Raw genomic sequence first — 21,324 nt, 5'->3', positions numbered from 1 at the left:
CTCTTAAAGGGCCTGCGCACGAACTTACTCGGACTTGCTCCCTCTAAGCTCAGAGGGGAAGCAGCTTGAGGGGTGCCAGAGACATACAGGGAAGAACTGAGCTGTTTGGCCTGAGGAGGAGGACTGGAGGGGCAGTTTCTTCTGGACAGACGTGCTGGCGGAAGCCATTGTTCCTTTGGTGAGCTCTTCCCTGAGATGGCAGACAGCTGCCATATCTCAGACTCCAGCAACCTGGCTCACACTGTTTGCCCCGCCCTGATGATTCCCTGAGGCCCTGCCCCACCCAACTTTCGGGCCACCGAAGCTGTCTCCAAAGGCTTTACCATAGGACTGGCCTGTCTTGGATCCTGCTTCAGAGTTTCCTAAAATCTCTCAAACAAGCAGCATCTGGTCTCAGCGAGCCCCATTCCTCTTGTTAGGTGGCCCTAGGCCTGGCACTAGAAGCAACCAGCCTTGTTTCACAATTTGGCTTTTCCTGGACACCTCTAAGCCCAGCACAAGAAGCAGCCATCTGCGATCATTTTGTAGCTTATGTCGGGTAGCCCTGGATAGAACACAGGCAGTGGCTGACCTTGCCCCAGAGCCAGCACACCCAGTGGACAGCTTCAGACCACATTGAAACACCACCACCCAACCACCTCCACAAGAAACACATTCAATGAGAGGACTCAGTGGGTACCAGAGCTTTGCTGAAGTAAGTCTTCCTCTGTGTGGTGGGTCCCTTCACAGCTGATCCTCCAAGGTAGTCAGAGGCCAGTGGCAAGTGGGCACAGCTGGTCCTTGCAGCTGATCAGCCTGAGTAAATCTCTCCCATTGCCATGCCAACGGCAAGCAAGACTCAATTACAACAGAAGGGTATACAGTCCACACTAGAGGTGCACCTCGAGGGCCCAGATGGGGTGATCAGGGAGGCTGTGCTACTGGATCCTACAGGACACCTACAATAATAGGCTACGCTATGAAGCCTGGGAGACATAGCAACTCTACCTAATACATAGAAACAATCACATGGAAGCAGCCAAAATGAAGAGGCAAAGAAACATGTCCTGAATAAAAGAACAGAACAAAACTCCAGGAAAAGAATTAAACAAAATGGAGACAAGCAATCAATCAGATGCATAGTTCAAAACACAGGTTATAAGGTTGCTCAAGGAACTTGGTGAGACATTCAAGGGACTTAGTGAGAACATCAACAACATAAAAAAGAACCAGTCGGAAATGAAAGATGCACTAACTGAAATAAAGACTAATTTACAGGGAATCAATAGTAAAGTAGGTAAAACCAAGAAGCAAACCATCAATTTGGAATATAAGGAAGCAGAAAACACCCAATCAGAACGGTGAAAAGAAAAAAGAACCCCCCCAAATGAGAATAGTGTAAGGAGCCTCTGGGACAACTTCAAGCATGCCAACATTCGCATCATTGGGGTGCCAGAAGGAGAAGAGAGAGAGCAAGACATTGAAAACCTATTTGAAAAATAATGACAGAAAACTTCCCTAACTTGGTGAAGGAAACAGACATACAAGTCCAGGAAGCACAGAGAGTCCCAAACAAGATGAACCCCAAGAGGTCCACACCAAGACACATCATCATCAAAATGCCAAAGGTTAAATACAAAGAGAGAATCTTAAAAGCAGTAAGAGAAAAGCAGTCCGTTACCTACAAAGGAGCTCCCATAAGACTGTCAGCTGATTTCTCAAAAGAAACTTTGCAGGCCAGAAAGAAGTGGCAGAGATATTTAAGGTGATGAAAAGCAACAACCTACAACCAAGATTACTCTATCCTGCAAAGCTACCATTTAGAATCAGTGGACATATCAAGAGTTTCCCAGACAAGAAAAAGGTAAAGGAGTTAATGACCACCAAACCAGTGTTATATGAAATGTTGAAGGGTCTTCTTGAAGAAGAAGAAGAACAAAAATATGGACAATAAAATGGCAATTAATACATATCTATCAACAATTGAATCTACAAACAAAATGAGCAAGCAGAACAGAAACAGATTGGGGAGGACCGGATCAATGGGGGAAAAATGGGGAGAACATCTGTAATACATTCGACAATAAAGATGAGTTTAAAAATAAAAATGAAAATAGGTCATCAAATTATATAATAAAAATAAAAAATGTAAATGTGTTTAATTTTAGAGCATAGCCAGTTAAAGGTAAGAAACAGAGAGAAAATAAAATGAGGGATGGGGATTGAGGGAATAATGGAGGAGGGGAGAGAGAGAAACAGAGACTATTACAATCTAAATAGTGATGCCTTAATCTGGAAGCATTTAGGATACTGCTGTGAGAAACTAAGTAGAGGCAGGTGGAGGCAATGGTCTAATGTTTGTGTCTGCCTCAAATTCTAATGTTGAAATCCTAATTCACAGTACAACGGTATTAGGAGGTGGGCCTTTGGGAGGTGATTTGGTCATGAAGGTGGAGTCCTCATCAATGGGATTAGTGTCCTTACAGAAGCCCTGAGAGAGCTCCCTAGTCCTATCCACCAGGTGAGGACACAAGGAGTCAGAAGTATCTGACCAGGAGGGGGCCTTCACCTGACCGTGAGAGCACCCCATTCTTGGACTTTCAGCTGTTAGAATTGTGAGAAATAAACTTCTGTTGTTTTTAAGCCAGGTGGTACACATTTGTGGTATTTTGTTATAGCATCCTGAACAGACTAAGACACTGGGCGCTGTGTCAAGAAGCTCTAGAATGAAATATCCTCATGGGCTGAAGAGTCAGAAGTGATAATAAAAATATTTGATATCTGATACAGCAAGGGCATTTCCACTGATCAAATGAAACATAAATTGCAATTATGGAAAGGACGCTGGCTCTAAACAACTCTAAGGCCACCCTGGTGCTGTTTCCAGGGTTGAACACTCTAATTCTGGACTTAAGGGAAGCGGGGTGTAGGCAGTGATTAGGAGAAGGTGACAATAATAGAGAGGGGAGATGAAAGAGTTGGCAGAGTCAGAATAGATCGTTTTATAACACAGACTGTGGCAGCTGGCCTCCGGGTTACTCAAAGTGCTCCCACCCCCTGGTATTCACACCCTCGCGCAGTGCACTCCCACACAGAATTAGGTTGTCTGTGTGACCAAGAGCATATGGCAGACATTATGGTAAGTCACTTTTGATATTAGGTGATGAAAAACGGCACCTTCTGTCTCATTACTCCCTTGCTCTTTCTCTTAGGTCACTTACACTGAGGGAAGCCATGTACAAACAGCCTTGTGGACAGGCCCCTGTGGGAAGGAACTTCCAGCCCAAGTCCTCAGAGACTGCTACCCTGGCTGACTGCAACCTCACAGAACCAACCAGGATTCTGGACACTCAGAAGATGTGTGAGATAATAAATACTTATTGTTTTAAGCTACTAGTTTTTTAAAATTATTTATTTATTTATTTTTGTTACAGATGTTTCTCCTTTTTTACCCCATTGACACCCTCCTCACCACCCCACCCCCGCCCCGTCCCCAGCTTTGTTGTCCATGTCCATTGGTCATGCATACATGCATATAAGTTCTGTGGTTTATATCTTCCCACCCCCCCACCCCCTCTTCTGAGGGATGTCAGTCTGGTCCTACTTCCATGTTTCTGGGTCTACCGTATTCCTCAGACTGTTATTGTTCATTATATTCCATATATAAGTGAGATCGTGTGGTATTTGTCTTTTTCTGCTTGGCTTCTTTCGCTTAGGATAATACTTTCCAGGTCCCTCCATGTCGTCTCAAAGGATAAAAGATCTTTCTTTCTTACAGCTGCATAGTACTCCATCGTGTATATGTACCACTGCTTTTTTATCCATTCGTCTACTGATGGACACTTGGGCTGTTTCCAGATCTTAGCTATTGTAAATAGTGCTGCTATCTAAATTTTGAAGTAATTTGTTATGCAGCAAAAGATAACTAATATACAGCATCAGGAAAAGTAAAAGCAAATAAACAGACATAAAACCACAGTAGAAACTGCTCTTCCACCCAGGACAGGGCACAGAAGAAAGAGGAGGTTGACAGAGCCAGTATTTTGCTGGGTTTTGTTGTGCCCTGGATAGGAAGTTAGTTTATGCAAAGTACAAGATAATTAATCCTCTCTATCATGAAGGGGATTGAAAAAAATACCCTTCTACACCAACCTAAGTACATTCCAAATTAAGTAATAGCAAAGATAATAACAGAGAGGCCGTCACTTAGAGTGTGTACCATATGTCCATCATTTTCCATACATTATCTTTAATTCTCAGAAGCCCATGAGGTATGATGTTATAAGGAATGATCATGAAGCTTGGCTTCAAAGCCTAGACTCTTCCCACTATTCTACACTTCCTTACAAGAAAATTAGCAGAGGTTTGGCTGTAGCTCAGGAAAGAAAGAATCTAACTAAAAGGCCAAGTAAGGCAGCAAGTCAGGTAACTTGTCAGACACAGGAATATCAAGCTTGGGGTGAAGCAGAGGCAACCCACAGGAAGTGAGATCAGGAACTGCTGAATGCCCAACAACTCAGTGCTCAGTAATATTCCTCTTCCTCTTCCTCTTCTTCTTCTCCAATAAGACCAGCCCTCTCTGGACTCGGGGACCAGTTCTGGCTCAGGACATGAAGACTATCAAGAACCCTATGGCAGGGGCCGTGCAGCTAAGGTACTCCTTAGCAGAGTACTGAGTTGGTCTCACTACAGACTTTCTCTGACCCTGACGCTGCAGTTCCATGACGACTAGCCTTGGCACTCAGTTCCTGTCCAGACTTACTCCAGGGATATACGTGACTTGGTGAAAAGCTTACTGAAAAGAAGGAGAATGGCTTTCTGCCTTCCTATATTCCATTTCCAGCACCGAAGATGAGGGTAAATGTGCTAGGAAGATTTTGTTTACTTTTATTTATTCATTTATTTGTAAAATTTTAAAAATAGAAGATACATGGGCAAAGTTAAAAATTCAAACAATGCAATAAGAGGATTCGGTAAAAAAAATTAAGTCTCTTTCCCCAGCTTCCCCTCTCCAGAGTAACCACTATTTTGTGTTATCTATGGAAAAGAATTATTTTTTACTTATATGAAAATACACAACCCAGTTTGAAAGCTGGATCTCACTGTGCCACTCAGGTTGAAGGGCTAAGGGATTCAATTTATTCTTCATAAAAATGGGGATTAGTCTATTTTGGTTTGAGCTGGGAAGCTAAGAACCATTATATCAAACAAAACACCTTCACCTTTTGTCTTCTGCAATATGTAAGATTTTTCTGTAAATGCATTTGAGCCCCCTCTGCATTGGACATAGCCACATACTTATACAGGAGTTTTAGACAAATGAATAATGTATCCTCAGTTTTTATAGATGGCTGTTACACAAGAAATGGCCATAAGATGAACTCACATGTATTTCCTGTAAAGTTTTAAGATTTCATTTGTTGTATTTATATGGGACATCTTCTCTGTACCATTTCATACTTTCTTATTCCCAACTCTTAACCCAGCTACTGGTACAGGGACCAGTTCAGCTCAGAATCAGCCTTCGCCTGAACCATTTATACATGCTCCTTGCTTGGAGCTACCCTGATGCCAACATGTAGGGTGTCTGCAGAACCCACTCAGCACTCGGGCATATGTTAACCAGAAGTGCAGAAAAGCTAATGTCTGTGGAGGGTACCTGACAAATGAGGGCAGGGCACCAGTAGCAAAATGCTTCCCGCTCACCTGCTAGTGGAGGGTTCTGGGCCGCCATTCATAAGCTTGCTTAGGAGATTTAAACAGTAGTCACCCTCAGGGGAGACCAACTCCACAAATGTCCTCCTATTAGCTTTCCCTGGTTTACTGTTTCACTCCCAACCCTCTCGCTTCAGCGCACCGGGATTGGATTCCTGAATTAACTATCTGCACTCATGCTTTTTATTTCAGGCTCTGCTTTCAGGCGGAGATAATGTTTAATGTCCCATATATAAGGTACCTTGTGAAAAAGTCTTCATAAACTTTAGTACCAGAAAAGAAGTTGTCTCCAGTGAAAAAATTGTTTTATTTTGTCTATTCTTCATGATTAGTACCTTTGCTTCCTTCTCTTTTTGTGGCTTTGATTTTCAATTTTATTGTAACATTATGATTGTATGTATGGTAAATCAAATGTTCAGGAAGCAAGTAGAATGTAAATAACAAAAAAAAATGTAATTTTGCTATCTCCTTGAATGAGAAAGGCTGAGGTCAGAGGAATGGAAAGCCCGGGTTCAGGTAAAACAGAAGCCAGTTAAGAGTGTGATTTTGAATGGATGGATTTATAGAAACAACAGTCAAGATTATCAGTAAATTCAAAGGGAGAAGACTTCTAATGCAACTGTCCTTCTCTATTTCTTAGACTCAGCACCCAGCAGAACCAGGTACAGTACATGTTTGTGTGAATGAACTGTTTGTCCTAGTGATTTCTGTGTAGTCGACGCACAGTTCCCTTGGATTGACTGCAGAACTACGCACATCCAGGTGCTTCCTGAGGACACATACTTTAGAATCTCTTCACCAAACCAGATTCATCAGCACAGCTTAAGCCACACAGCCTTGAGACAAGGACACAAGGACAATAACTACAGAAAGAAACATGAAGAGAACTCCTTTGGGCTTGAAAACGGTGCCTTTCAGGAAGCAATTTATCAGACGGAACTTCAGAGTGTCTAGTAGTTCCCACCAACTAAACTTAACATTCTTACAGTATGACAGTAAACAGCGTCCAGCTGCCCATGATCACAGATCTTTCCAGTCTGAAAGTCAGCCAGAGGGTATATTTTGCTTACCTCTCACTAATACAAATGGACAGTAACAGCACATTAGAAACCCTGGCACTTTAAAAACTGTCCTATTTTTTCCCTACAGGCCGAAGGCCTTACCACTAATTTTGATCTCATTAAAATTTATTACAAGCATTCCAACAAGGTCTGCAGAATTTTGGTTACAAAATTCCAATAGAACAGAAAGAAAGAGATACAGACAGCATCGGAATCCTGTCTCTGGCTGGTCAATACAGCCTAAATTGTGACCACCTGGTACAATTATTTTCTTTGAGGCTCACACATTTTCTCCAGTCCTCGCAATCAAATACTACTTTAGAGCAGGTAGTAAGTAACATTACTTCCCTTGTGGCTCACAATGACAACTTGATTTGAAAGATAAACAGCTCCAGCCAAATGTACTAATCACCAAAGGTGGCTCTAAATCTCAGTGTTAGCTTGTGCTTTCCAGTATTTTCAGCAGTTATTAAAATTTTATTTTGCCCACTACAAAACTTGGATCCGTGTATTTTCCCTATCATAGCACTTTTACAAACTTCATTCTGAATACCCATTTGTTTGTTTTTTAATTTTGGAGATCTCATAAGAAAACAGGTGGCTGGGTGGAGGGGTGAAAAAGATGAAGGAATAAAGAAGTACAAATTGGTTGTTAGACTGATGAACCTCACAGGGAAGAGGGGAGGGAGGGCGGAATGAGATAAACCAAAGAACTTCTATGCATATATGCATAACCAATAGACACCGACAACAGTGTGGGGAAGGCAGGAGGGGGGTGGGTTTGGGGAGGAGGGGGTCAATAGGTAAAAAAAAGGGGAATATCTGTAATACATTCAACAATAAAGATGAGTTAAAACAAACAAAAAAATTTAAAAAAGAAAGTAAGACTTGACAGTAGTGTTTAACAGGGGTCCTCCCACACTCACTCAAACCCAGTAGAGGAAGCCACAATCGGCGGAACAACAACACCCACAGGGGAAATTTGGCAGGCTTCAAAACCCACTGAGAGAGGCAAAATGGTAAAAGAAGAAAGAAAGGAAGAAAGAAAGGAAGAAAGAAAGGAAGAAAGAAAGAAAGAAAGAAAGAAAGAAAGAAAGAAAGAAAGAAAGAAAGAAAGAAAGAAAGAAAGGAAGAAAGAAAGAAAGAAAAGTAAACAGGCAATGCTGATAACATTAACGTAAGCTAATCAATGTAAACTAATTAATACTATTTGGAGAGTAACACTTAGAACATGAAAGGTGATGATATAGCAGAGGGTAAGAATAAGTCTGTATAAGGCACTAGCATATACCAGTTACAGAAGCAAATAAAGAAAAAAGCATTACTCACAATAAGCCTGCCTTTAAAAATGCAGCAGACATTAATTACAGTTCAAGAGACTTATGGGTTCTCTTATGATTTTCTGACTTTTTTTTTTTTTTTTTTGGTACCTGCCCCTAGCCGTTAGGGCCTAGCAGAAACCGAGACCAGAACTCTCTGGTTCGCAGGCTGAGCCAAATCGGCCAAGGCAATTTTCTGGTCTTTCTAAGAACGCTTTCTCCATCCCAAACCTAGTTCCTTTTCCTGTGGGTACCTACTGTCCTCTGAACTCAGCACTGATTCCTTCTACTCTAGTTACCTGTTTCTACCACTGTCTCACTCACTTCACTACCATACACACGCCCGGGCCTCTCACTACCACACACATACACACCTGGACTGAATCACTCACACACACACACACACACACACACACACACCACCCCCACCACCCCTGGACTGAAGGACCACATCAGACTGAAGGACCACATTGTCATCCTAGTGTTCCTAAAGGCAGGCACAATGCCTGGCTCATTGGTGCACAGTTAATGCTTACAAAGTGAATAAATGAATGAGCCAATGAATGTTAAGTGAACTGAAGATAGAATCACATGTTATTAATACTGAAAGAGACCTAAGAAAATATCTAATCCACTATCCTTCTTTTACAGTTGAAGAAACCAAGCAGCGTGGTACACTATCTCGCCATAGACACAGAAACTGACCCCAGAGCTCATTTGAGTACTTTCGAACTGCCATGGTGGTCAGTTCTCTAGTTTGGAGACGTAAAGATAGTATCTTTTGGCTTTTTCAATCCATGATATAAAAGGAGAAGTGTAATAAATTCAAATCAGCTTGGTTAAAAGGATTGGTATTACTGGCCAGAAAGAAGTTGTCTGTTTATAAGTGGATTTTGACTACCTATCTGAGTCTGCTGCTCCCACTAGTACATGACTAAAAATTGTCTGCATCTGTTTTGTTAATCAAACTACTATACTCATCTTTTCACAAATAAGAAACAACACCTCCAGATTCAGGGATTCTACATGGTGATGAGAACTAAAACCTGGATAAAAGAAAGGGAGGGACCATGTTGAAAATATTAAAAGATTATAGGAATGGTGGTATATCCACTTAAAAGGATATTATGCAGCCGTTACGAATTACTTCTATGAGTAGTTTATAAGAGCATAGAGAAATATGATTATATTTCAATGTTAAGTGAAAAAAAAAGATATAAAATTGGGCAGAAATAATTAAAACCCAGCAGAGAAAAATGACTAGAAGTAAATATACTAAACATGGTGGTTAAGATTAAGTAGTAGAATTAGAGATTATCTTTTTCTTTTTCTAGATTTTAAAAATGTTTTAAATGTACTTATACTACTTTTATAATGGAAAAATAAAACAGCTCATTTTTTTTAACAGAAATTCAGAAATTGGTGTCAGAGCTTGCACAATCAATATTCAATTTCCCTTTTGAAACTTATTTGGGTCCCTGTTTTTCTCTTCCTTCCAAGTTCTGTCAGCAAGCCTCTGGTGAGAATATCTTTTGAGACCAGAAATGGGGTTCTGATTGAAGGCATAAGGTACGGAAACCTTAGTGCCACTACTTCCTGTAGGACCTGCTAGAGAAACATACCAAGAAATGCACTCTATTTGTTAGAGTGAAGAACTTCCTGCAAATGCCTTTTACTGTTTTTTATGTTCTTAGAAAACCTGAAAAGGCCCTAAATAATTCACAATCTCTTTTCCCAAGTTTGGTTTCTCAAAGTGTGTTCAATTTTTTTCCCCATGACATGAAATGGCTTTCCTTTTGAGATCACTGATTACTCTGACATAATAATGGCTCAGTTAAATCGTAGATGTAACTTTTAGGTACCACCTACTTAAGAAGAATTAAATAAGCTCAATAGTAGGTAATCCTCCAGCTACTTTCTTAATTGTTTAGAGGATATTCCCACACCCTTTTAAAAAGGGATTTCTCCAAAAAGTACACTACAATAGCTGGTGTGTCTTCCAGGCACATAGCTTTGCCTGGGCTCAGCTCTCAAGAATGTGCCTATACAGCTGCATCGGGGGCTCACACAGCAGAGGCCTTCTCACCTCCTCTGGGAAAGGTGTGTGAATGCCTGACGCCTGTACAGGGATCTGTAGGTCCCCAGATCTACATGGTAGGAACTTGTGCTCATTGGAAAACTATGTAGGTTTCTAGTTAGGACAGATATAAAGCCCTTGCTGGTCTCAGGTTTAACTCTGAGAATGAGATCTGAGCTGAAACAGGCAACTGTCTCGAGGCCTACAGCAAGAGACTACCACTGGCCAGAGCGCCCACCACAAGTATACTCAGCTTTCCCCAAACTGCTGTTTCCCATGCCCTAGGGAGCTTGAGTGAGCAATAGAGAATATCACTCTCATGTAAATGGGCCTACTCTCCTCCCAATTCCCTCAAATGCAAGGCATTACAAGCCATACTACTTTATCCTTAACAAGAAATATATGTTATTTATTCATGCCCAAACTTAAAAAGAAATTAAAAACAATTTGCCCTGGCCAGTGTGGCTCCGTGAGCGTCGCCCCGTGCACTGAAAAGTCATCCGTTCAATTCCTGGTCAGGGCACATACCCAGGTTGTGAGCTCCATCCCCAGTCAGGGTGTGTGCAGGAGACAGCTGATTGATGTTTCTCTCTCACATAAATGTTTCTCTCTCTCTCCCTCTCCCTTTTTCTCTCTCTAAAAAAGAAATCAATAAAAACATACTTTAAAAAGCAATTTAACATTACTTAAAGAAACATGAATAATAATATGCCAGCATAAAAATAAACAATGCAAGGAAATATTCCCTCTCTTGCTATTTCAACCCTTTGATTTTTGCCCACTATACCAAAAAATGAATATTTAGGTTAGTGATGTTCTCTGAGATAGTGTGAAATGCTATTTTGATCACTTCTCAAATTATGCCACTGTTTTCCTTGGAAATTTTTCTGTCTAAGCTCAATCGATTGAAATGTATATATACTTGTACTTCAAATAAAAATATTAATAGGTCAAATACAAATCATATTTTCTTACTCTGCATTTTGCTTTGCATTACTAATGCTAGTAAAAATATCTAAGCTACTTTAATGAGATCACGAATGATGGCTCAGAACCTCTCCTTCCAAAATCTAGTATTGTCTGGCTCCCCATCCTCCCAACAGAAGTATGCCTGAGCATCTTCTTGTACAGACACTAGAAAGGCGGAGTGGTGGCCTTTGAGGCTGATATTATATAAATCACACTGGCTGTGTGAGGAGACAGGTGATAGAATAAGCAGTAAATTCAAGAAGAAGCTACATGCTACCTTGCAGAAGCTATGGCTACCTGAGTTTCCCATTGCCAAGAGACCAGAATCATAGTTTTACATATGGAAGATATCTATGAGAGCCTGTTAATTCCTCTGATTTATAGAAAAATGGGCTTTAAATTTTTTTTTTTTAATCCTCAACCAAGGGCATTTTTCCATTTTTTGTTCAGATAGAAGGGGAGGGAGAGTGAGAGAGAGAGAGAGAAACATCGACGTGAAAGGGACACATCAAGTGGCTGCCACCCGCATGACCCAACCAGGGCCGGGGACAAACTGCAACCGAGGTACGTGCCCTTAGTGGGAACCAAACCCAGGTCTCTCTGGACCATAGGCCGATGCTCTACCGCTGAGCCAAACCGGCCAGGGCAGAAAATGGGCTTTAAGAAGGTTTAGTGACCTACTCACAATCATATATCTGGTTGGCGACAGGGCTAGGAATAGAATCTGGGTCTTTTGTTTCCAAGACCTCTTTCAGATATACCGCAAAACATATTTATCACTGTAATAACGAAAACTTAAAAATAAACCATTTGTATGGAAATCTTTCTAAAATGGTTTACACAATTCCTATTGTTATATACAGAGTATAATTACACCTTTTGTCTGTGATTCAAGGTCATTGTTACGAAGATTAATTATGTCAACTCTATATATACTACAGGATCTGTGAATGCTGATTTGACTTAGAGGGCAGCACAATGCTAGGAACATGATGACTGGTTTTTATAGATGTGTATTGGTTTACTTTTTACTCTTATTCCTTGCTGCTCTCAGATCTCTGCTCCCAGTATAATCCCCTTCCCTCACCTTCTAATTCTAATTCTAAACTGATGTATTCTAACGTCTATGCACATCTTATTTATTGCAGCATTATTCCTAATAACAAAAAACAAAAACCATAAATGTCCAACATAGAATAATGGTTAGTGAGTAGTATTTTCAAAGAATAAAATATTAGGTAGACATTAAAATTATCATTACATGAAGAGGTTTTAATACAATGGAGAGGTGCTTATGTAACAATGTCAAGTGAAAAAAGTAGGATATAAAACGGCTAGATATCAATAACATTTCAATAATGCTTAGAGTGAGGGAAACACACCAAATGTTTACAATGCTAGGATTACTGATAATTATTATTCTCTTATTATACCATTCTACTTATTTCTATTTGTTTCTGTAATAAAGGTATAACACTCAATGTCAGAACAAGAATATTTTTATGTATGTATGTATGTATGTATATATTTCAATTATTTTATTGAAATGTATATCCTTTAGTACCAAAACATAATGGTAGTTGGTTAGGTCACCTCCAGCATATTCTAAAATATCACGTTAGAAAATATAACCTAACTGGTGAGAATGATATTACATAAAAATATATAGCTTCCAGGTGAGAATCTAAAGCTCCATGACATGGTGTGGCTGCATGTGGCTTTTGCTTCCTTGCCATTTATTTGCTGAATGTCAGGTTGCTGGATAGTTGAATTGTGGGAGTAAAATGTCAAGATATGTATATATTTAACGGGGAAGACAGGAAACTGAGAGGGAAAGACAAAGAAGAGAGAGGAAGAAAAAGAGGTCCTGAGCCAATGCTTTTTGATAAGTGTCTAAGGATTTTTCATTAACTGGTTTTCAGAAGTTTAGAAACCACAGACGGTAGTAACTGTCACACAGGCTGATTTATCAGCAGATGAGCATGAAAGACAAATTAGCCTCTCTACAGACAAGGATATCTTCTAATTAAAAATGAACTACTTCCTAAAACTGGGAGAGCTGAATTAAGAATGTGAGAAGTAAACACTGAGCTAGCATGGAAAGAAGTTAAGCAGTTGAAGCAAAGGAATGTCTTTGTATAAGATGTTAATATCTGAAGGTATCAGATACAATTACCACTCTTCTATTTCCTGATTCCTTTGTATTGTGACAAATTATTTTTCTGTTAAATAACAATACTTTTTTCGTATTTTCTCCTTGGTCTTTGAATGAAATCATTAACATACGGGTAGTGAAGGAGACGGCAGTTTTGATTTGGGAACACACAGTGACATTCACTTATTCATACACACACAGCCCCCACCAAATGTGTCACTGCATGCAGAAATGACCAAGGGCAAACTGAGCCAGGGGTGGCTGATTTAACATAGATGTTGCTTGACTTCTCAAAGCTACTGAAGATTATTTTAAAAATTTGCCTCTGCTCCCCAAACACAAGATGCCAAGAAAAAATCTAAGAGAACTTTAAACTGGTCTTAGGGATGAAAATATCAAAATCTGTTCTCATCCAGCATTAGCGGCATTTATAATATGATTTTCTAAAGACGTCCTCAAATATGATGTACTTTATCATAATAACCCTATGAGATATTATTAGCCTAAATTTATGGATGAAGAAACCGAGGCTCTAAAACATGAATTTGCTAAAAATCCCCATTAAGCCAGAGGAAGAGCCTGGAATTCAGATCCTCTCTCAGTCCTGTGATGGTTTCCGCTGTTTCATGCTGCAGAGTTTATTGACACATTAATTCTGTGCCAAAGCATTTGCTCCCAAAAGCCATGTACAAGTATACCTCTGGAGATTAGTAATTGCTCAACAACAGTGCAGGTGAGTAGAAAATTATCCTGAAAAAGGAAAATTTGAGTGGTGGGAGACTGCAGCTGGTGAGCATTTGCACCTTCGGGTCCATCTGGGCCCCTTCCTCACATAGACTGTATTTCCCTTATCTGCACAAACCCACATTCATATCTGTCTTTCGGGGCTTTGTCCTCCCCTAACAAACTTAACTCTAATAGCTTGTGAATATTCTAGAGTGTACTTATTCCCAAATTCCTCAGGAACTTTTATCTGGAAGTCATACATGTTTGTTTTAGCTCCCCAGCTAGACTTTAAACAATATCTGTGTTTTCAACATCTAAGATTCCCCCCTGCCTTCCCTCTTTCCTTTCTTCCAACTGCCTAGTATATCACTATGCATTCAATAGATGCCTACTGAGCGAATGAGAACCTGCATTAGTGTGATGAAAGCCCAGCTTGATTAGTAATAGGATGTTGGAGTCCCATCTCTACAGCTATGTAACCATGTTACTGAAGGCAAGTCTGTGGGTATCTGTTTTCTCATCATAAAATGGTTATGGGGCAGAAAGCAAATGAGTATATGAGTTCCCTGATCTCTGAGATGCTATAAATATTATTTTGATTGGGCCGATCATAGCCTTACCTCACTCCATGAGGGATAAGAGAAGAGATAAATGAGAATTCCAAAGACAAGAATTTGAAAAACAAAGCAAATACAGAAACCACATAACTAATCACCCAGAAGGCAGAAGAAAGCCCATGTGTCTGGAAAATTAATAAAGTAAGGGAGAAGCAGAGAGTAGAGATGTCTTAGGCAAGCCTAGAAATGTAGATCCTGTCTGAGAGGGATGCAAAGGGGTTAGAAGGTAGAATATAATTGAGGACAGGTTAAATACAAAAAATTACAATAGTGGTTAGGCAAATATGTAGCATACTTTTTGTCTGTTTTTTTAGTTTGCTCTTCTGTTTGCTATTTAAGCTTGAAATCAAATGTTAAGTACATCAGCCCTGAAACTGCTTAGATCGGGATAAAGAAAGTAAGATTTATACTGACAACTTCCTTGTGGAAATAAAAACAGAAGGTCCTAGTATTAAAATTGAGATTGATACTACCAACATTTGACCATTACAAACCTATTTTCTTGTACTTTTTTCTCCATTATGTTGGGGGAGGTGGTGGTGGCAATTTCAATCAGGATATTTCTCCTAAGTTTAATTCTATTAAATATTTTAATAATTCCAAGTAATATTGCACTGGTTTCATTAAAAATGGGTTTTAGCTGACAGACCAAGTAATAGATAAAAATGGTGTTATAAGGAGGTCCGTCTATGCCTTCAGTAATAAACCCCCTTGGACAGGAGGAACTCATGGGAGGTAATGAACTGAAGTATTTGGTGTTGTATCAGGGGTTAGGATTCATATGAAGAGTTAAAGAAAACAAAAATCAAATTCGGCTTGAAACTTTAAGAAAAAAAATGACACCTCTTTAGAAAAGAAATTCTCTAAAATTAAAAAATAATACTTGAAGCAAATAACAGTTCTTGGAACAGTGGCTATGAAAGTTTTCAGCTGGTGTCCAAAGTTGAAGTGACACGCTAAAGGCTTAAATCAGTTTGAGAGAACATGATTGATAAGAGGCCAGAAAATTCCACTTAAAAAAAGAGCAAAACTTTAAAAGGACTTTGATATTTAAGAGGCATTTTAAAGACTCTCCTGATGAAATTTTTTTGTTTTTCCTGATGAAAATTTTAATACTAAAACTGCAGAGAAGGAACTCATTGTTAATCCATGCTGTGTAACTTTGGGTTTCATTTGCCCTTCATCTTCTACCTCAGAAAAATTTAACCAGTCTATAAAGAAATTTCTGCAGGGAGGAAAAACTGTGTGACTGTGTGTATTTTAAAGACAAACATACCTGCTTCATCATAGGATACAGTCAATTTTTCTAGCATTTCTCGGTCAATGGACAGAATCTGCTGTTCGAGGATTGTCTGGTAAGACAACACACTATTTTCTTTGTCTTTCTCGTAGTCCTGAAGATGCTGTTTAAGGGCCTCTGGGAGTCTAGATTTTACGTATTCAGCTGCAGTCTGCAAAAAGAACAGGTAAAGAACCCCATTAGTGTTTCTCATCTGAGGCTTTTCACTTCGCAGTGAGAACTCAAAGCACAGTGGAGCCAACCCTTTCCACAAGCACATCCTTGTCATTGTCATTTTAGTCTCCACTGGGCCAGGTAAGGTAGATCTTCAAACATGCAGAATCACAGATCTCGAAGAGTTTTCTACCTGACTGAAAGGTATAAAAGATGATGGATTTGGTTTGTCATTCATGGAGTTAGTACTCAAAGTTTCAACAACTATTCCACTGAACTCTGAAGGCCCATCATAGTAATTTTACTGGCTATAAATATGACTGCCCTTGTCTATTCATTAAAACTTACACAGGAACTCTTGTGAAGTCAAGAGAAGGGGGAGCTCTCTGCACAAGCTAATAATAAAATAATGGGATAAGTGGAAAAAGAAAATATCTAAGACAATGATATCCTTTAACCAAAAAAAAGAACTGTTCACTGCTTAAATGTCTGGGCCTTTATATATACATTATTCTCAACTTGGTTTCTGTTGTTGTTGTTGTTTCTGTTTCTACACTGTTGCACAATGTACTCCCAAGTACTAACATCTGAAATTGCATACGTGATTTTCAACCAGGTAAGCATGTTTCCTTTGGAGATAGGAAGAAAGGCATGTGTACTGTGACAAAGACCTTCCCAAAGATTCTAATATACTCTTCTAGTGGGCTGGGGAGATAGCATACTCTGTTCCCTTCCAGCTGAGAACCACAGTTAAACAGAACTTTAAAAAATAAATTAGCCTGGCTGGTGTGGCTCAGTGGTTGAGCAATGATCCATGTACCAAGAGGTCACTGGTTCAATTCCAGGTGAGGGCACATGCCTGGGTTGTGGGCTCGATCCCCAGTAGAGGGCACGTAGGAGGTAGCCAATCAATGTTCCTCTCTCATCAGTGTTTCTGTTTCTCTATCCCCTCCCCTTCTTCTCTCTAAAAATCAATAAAAACATAGTTTAAAAAAAGAAATTAAGTGAAAAAATGGCATGTATGAATCAGGAAAATTTAAATTCTTAAAATATAACTCTTAAGAATGCCAAGAATTTGGCATCTCCTTGCTGTACACAGAGTCTAAAATTGATAAAATAAACGAAGGCATACATATATTGTTTAGAATTGCACTCACAACCACTAGAAACTGAAATAAAAGAAACTGTTAAAAAGAATTGTCTCTGGGATATAGGCTTAGAGTAAGGAAAGACACACCTATATTGTTTAATTGTTTTTTTTTTTAATTTCTGTAATATTATTATTATTATTTTAAATCCTCACCTGAGAATATGTTTTACAGACGTTAGAGAGAAAGAGACATCAATGTGTGAGATCCCTTCAGGGAATGAACCCACAACCTAGGTATGTGCCCTGACTGGGTATCGAATTGGCAACCTTTCAATGCAAGGGACAATGCTCCAACCAACTGAGCCACACCAGCCAGGGCAAATATCTGTAATTTAAAAAAATTATCTTTAAAACATGTTGTTGTTTTTTAATGTATCTTTATTGTTGAAAGGATTACAGATATCCCCTTCTTTTCCCCCATTGACCCCCTCCACCCTGCTCCCCCATGCAGGCCTTTACTACAATATTGTCTGTGTCCGTGGGTTATGCATGTATGCATATAAGTTCTTTTTTTGTAACCTTCACAGTCTTTCTTTTAAATGTTGCACAATTTAGGATGAAAAGAAACTTGCCAGAACAATGACAATTGACTTCCCAGAAAAAGTCCACTGGGAAATGGTGGAGAAAGTAATTTTTCAGTCTTCAGAGTAGCCAAATATAGCACATAACACTTTTTATATCCAGATTAAGATTTATATCCCCTAAGCCAGTTGCTGATGAAATTACAACTTTAAAATATCACCAAATATTGTTCAATGTTATCTGCCAGCCACTTAGTACAGAATAAAGTTATTCCAGAAAATGTAAAGGGACTCAGCACATTAGCACAACATATTTAATTCTAGAGTTTAATGACAGTTTTCTCCTGACACTGGATAATGAAGAGGCACAGTGCAGAATAATTATTTAATTATTTATTTTAAATCTTTATTGTTGTATGTATTACAGATGTTCCTCATTTTTCCCCCATTGACCTCCTCCTCCCCACTCCCGCCCCCCTCCTGCCTTTTCCCACACTATTATCTGCATCCATTGGTTACGCATATAAGTTCTTCGGGTTATTTCTTCTCACCCCCCAACCTCTTTCCCTTTGAGGTTTGTCAGTCTAGCAATGAATTTGTACTTCTTAATCCCTTCACCTTTTTCACCCATTCCCCCAACCCCCCTCCCAACTGGCAACCAACAAAATGTTCTCTGTATCTATGAGAATGATTCTGTTCTGCCTGTTCATTTTGTTTGTAGATTCCATTGTCGATACATATGTATTCATTGCCATTTTGTTTGTTCAAATATTTTATCTTTTTCTTCAAAAAGACCCTTCACCATTTCATATAATAACAGTTTGGTGGTGATGAACTCCTTTAGCTTTTTCTTGTCCGGGAAAGTCTTTATATGGCCATCGATTCTAAATGACAGCTTTGCAGGATAGAGTAATCTTGGTTGTAGGTTCTTGCTTCTCATCACTCTGAATATTTCTTGCCACTCCCTTCTGGCCTGCAAAGTTTCTTTTGAGAAATCAGCTGATAGCCTTATGGGAACTCCTTTGTAGGTAACCAACTGCTTTTAAGATTCTCTCTTTGTCTTGAACCTTTTGCATTTTGATGATGGTGTGGGCCTCTTGGGGTTCATCTTGTTTGGGACTCTCTATGCTTCCTGGACTTGTATGTCTGTTTCCTTCACCAAGTTAGGAAAGTTTTCCGCCATTATTGTTTCAAACAGGTTTTCGATTTCTTGTTCTCGCTCTTCTCCTTCCGGCACCCCCAAGATGTGAATGTTGGCACGCTTGAAGTTGTCCCAGAGGCTCCTTACACTATCCTCATTTTTTTGGATTCTTTTTTCTTTTTGCTGTTCTGATTGGGCATTTTTTGCTTCCTTATATTCCAAATCGATGGTTTGCTCCTTGCATTTACGTACTCTACTATTGAATCTGTATAAATTGTTCTTTATTTCAGTTAATGCCTCCTTCATTTCTGACTGTGCATCCATCATTTCTGATTGGTCCTTTTTTATGCTCTTGAGGCCCTCACTAAGTTCAATGAGCATCCTTATAAGCAGTATTTTGAACTCGGCATCTGTTAGGTTGCTTATCTTCATTTCGCTTAGTTCTTTTATTGGGGTTTTGTTCTGTTCTTTCATTTGGGACCTGTTTCTTAGTCTCCTCATTTTGGCTGCCTCCCTGTGTTTGTTTCTATGTATTACTTAATGAGAGGTATGGGGCTATCTGAGACCAGATGCTGCTTGTTTGAAATAATTTAGGGAAACCTGAAGCAGGATCCAAGACAGGCCAATCCTATGGTTAAGCAACTGGCAACAGCTTGGGTGGGCCTGAAAGTTGGATGGCCTCAGGAAATCACCAGAGCGGGGCTACCATTGTGAGCCAGGTTGCTGGAGTCCCAGATATGGCTTCTGTCTGCCGCCCCAGGGACAGGCTCACCAAAGGAACAAAGGCCTCCGACAGCATGTCTCTCCCGGAGAAAGCCCCCTCTCCAGCCCTCGCTCCAGTGCCAAACAGCTCAGTTCTTCCCTGTGTGTCTCTGGCGCCCCTCGAGCTGCCTCCCCTCCAAGCTTAGAGGGAGAGAGTCCGATAAGTCCGTGCGCGGGCCCTTTAAGGAGCTGCCTGGGGCTCCAGCTGCCTCAGCTTCCCTGAGCCTCAGTTCCTGCTGGTTTTTCCAGCCAGAAGTTATGGGGACTCTCTTCCTGGCACTGGAACCCTGAGCGGGGCACCTGGTGTGGGACGGGGACCCCTCAGTCCTCAGGAAGGACCTTCCCAGCCGAGGGGTCCTCCTGATTTTTATCCGCCAGACGTGGGTGTGGGACCAGCCCGTCCCCTCCGCCCTCCTACCAGTCTGGATGTGGCTGCTGCTTTAATTCCGTAGTTGTAGGACTTCCATTCAGCTTGATTTCAGGAGGTTTTGAATGATGGTTGTTCTGTAGTTTAGTTGTAACTGTGATGTGGTTGTGGGAGGACGCGATACCGCATTTACCTACCCGCCATCTTGACCGGAAGTCCAGAATAATTATTTAAAACTTATGTTACCTTACTATTCAGTGTAACAACTGCTTTTTTCCCTTGGAAATATCTATGAGGTAAAAGAAATAATTCTATAATGCACATTTTACAAATATTGGTGTGCTCTATATATCTGAAAGCATACACATTTCCTCCCAATTGTGTCCACTGATCTACTTTTCTAAAATTATGACAGATATTTAAACAGAACCTATATTTTTTTCTATATTAAAGTTATAGTCTGACATTTCATTTCTAAAACAGTATAGCTTCATATACAGAGTTCTTTCCATTGGAAAAGATTCTTAGGAGGAACGAAAAGAAATAATTCTAGCAAAATACTAGATTCTGTCAAGATATTTCAAGAAATCACCTTTATACCGAGGTGATGCTCTAAATGTATTCAAATGGTAGTTCTAATCTTTGCTCAAGTGTACACCTATACTTAAAACCAGGTGTCATATAAATACTATACAATCTCAATGATGTGTGGAATCTAAAAAAGGAAAGAAAAAACAACAACAACCAACAAACCAGAAACCAAACTCACAGATACAGAGAACAGATTGGTGGTTGCCAGAGGTGGGGTGGTGGCGGGGATGTGAGGGGTTGAGAGGAGATTGCAAAATGGGTGTAGGTGATCAAAAGGCACACACTCCCAGTTATAAAATAAATAAGTCCTGAAGATACAATGTACAGCATGGTGACTATAATTAATACTACTGTATTGTATAATTAAAAGTTGCTAAGAGCAGATATTAAAAGTTCTCATCACACACATACAAAGTGTAACTACATGTGGTGAGACTTGTGATCATTTTGCTATATATACAAATATCAAATCATTATGTTGTACACCTCAAACTAATATAATGTCAATTATATCTCAATAAAAAAACAAGCTGTCATATTAACTGACATTGGAATTACTGCACAAGTAATGTATAATACAAACAGCAACTTAAATTTTAAAATTTCACTGGAATTAAAAAATAAAGTAAAAAACAATTAAAATATAGGATTTAAAAATAAATACATAAATAAATAAAATCTGTCAGCCATCCAATTGCAATTTATTGAGTGTTTGTCAACA

The 21,324-nt window shown here is 39.6% G+C and overlaps 1 protein-coding gene across 3 annotated transcripts in view; it reads right to left on the bottom strand.

Moving 5' to 3' along the window:
* Window positions 1-21,324, bottom strand: part of PPM1L (protein phosphatase, Mg2+/Mn2+ dependent 1L) — a 248,372-nt gene that overhangs the window by 58,460 nt on the left and 168,588 nt on the right. For all 3 annotated transcript variants that reach the window (XM_036242253.1, XM_036242254.1, XM_036242256.1), the window contains exon 2: window positions 15,895-16,069. In XM_036242253.1, the coding sequence (XP_036098146.1) occupies window positions 15,895-16,069 (175 nt within the window). The remainder of the gene's footprint in view (window positions 1-15,894; window positions 16,070-21,324) is intronic.

Source organism: Molossus molossus, unplaced genomic scaffold (assembly GCF_014108415.1).
Source record: "Molossus molossus isolate mMolMol1 unplaced genomic scaffold, mMolMol1.p scaffold_m16_p_5, whole genome shotgun sequence".
NCBI classification, from domain to species: Eukaryota; Metazoa; Chordata; class Mammalia; order Chiroptera; family Molossidae; genus Molossus; species Molossus molossus.
The sequence above is the reverse complement of the archived record's forward strand: the minus strand, read 5'-3'. Positions and strand labels throughout refer to the sequence as shown.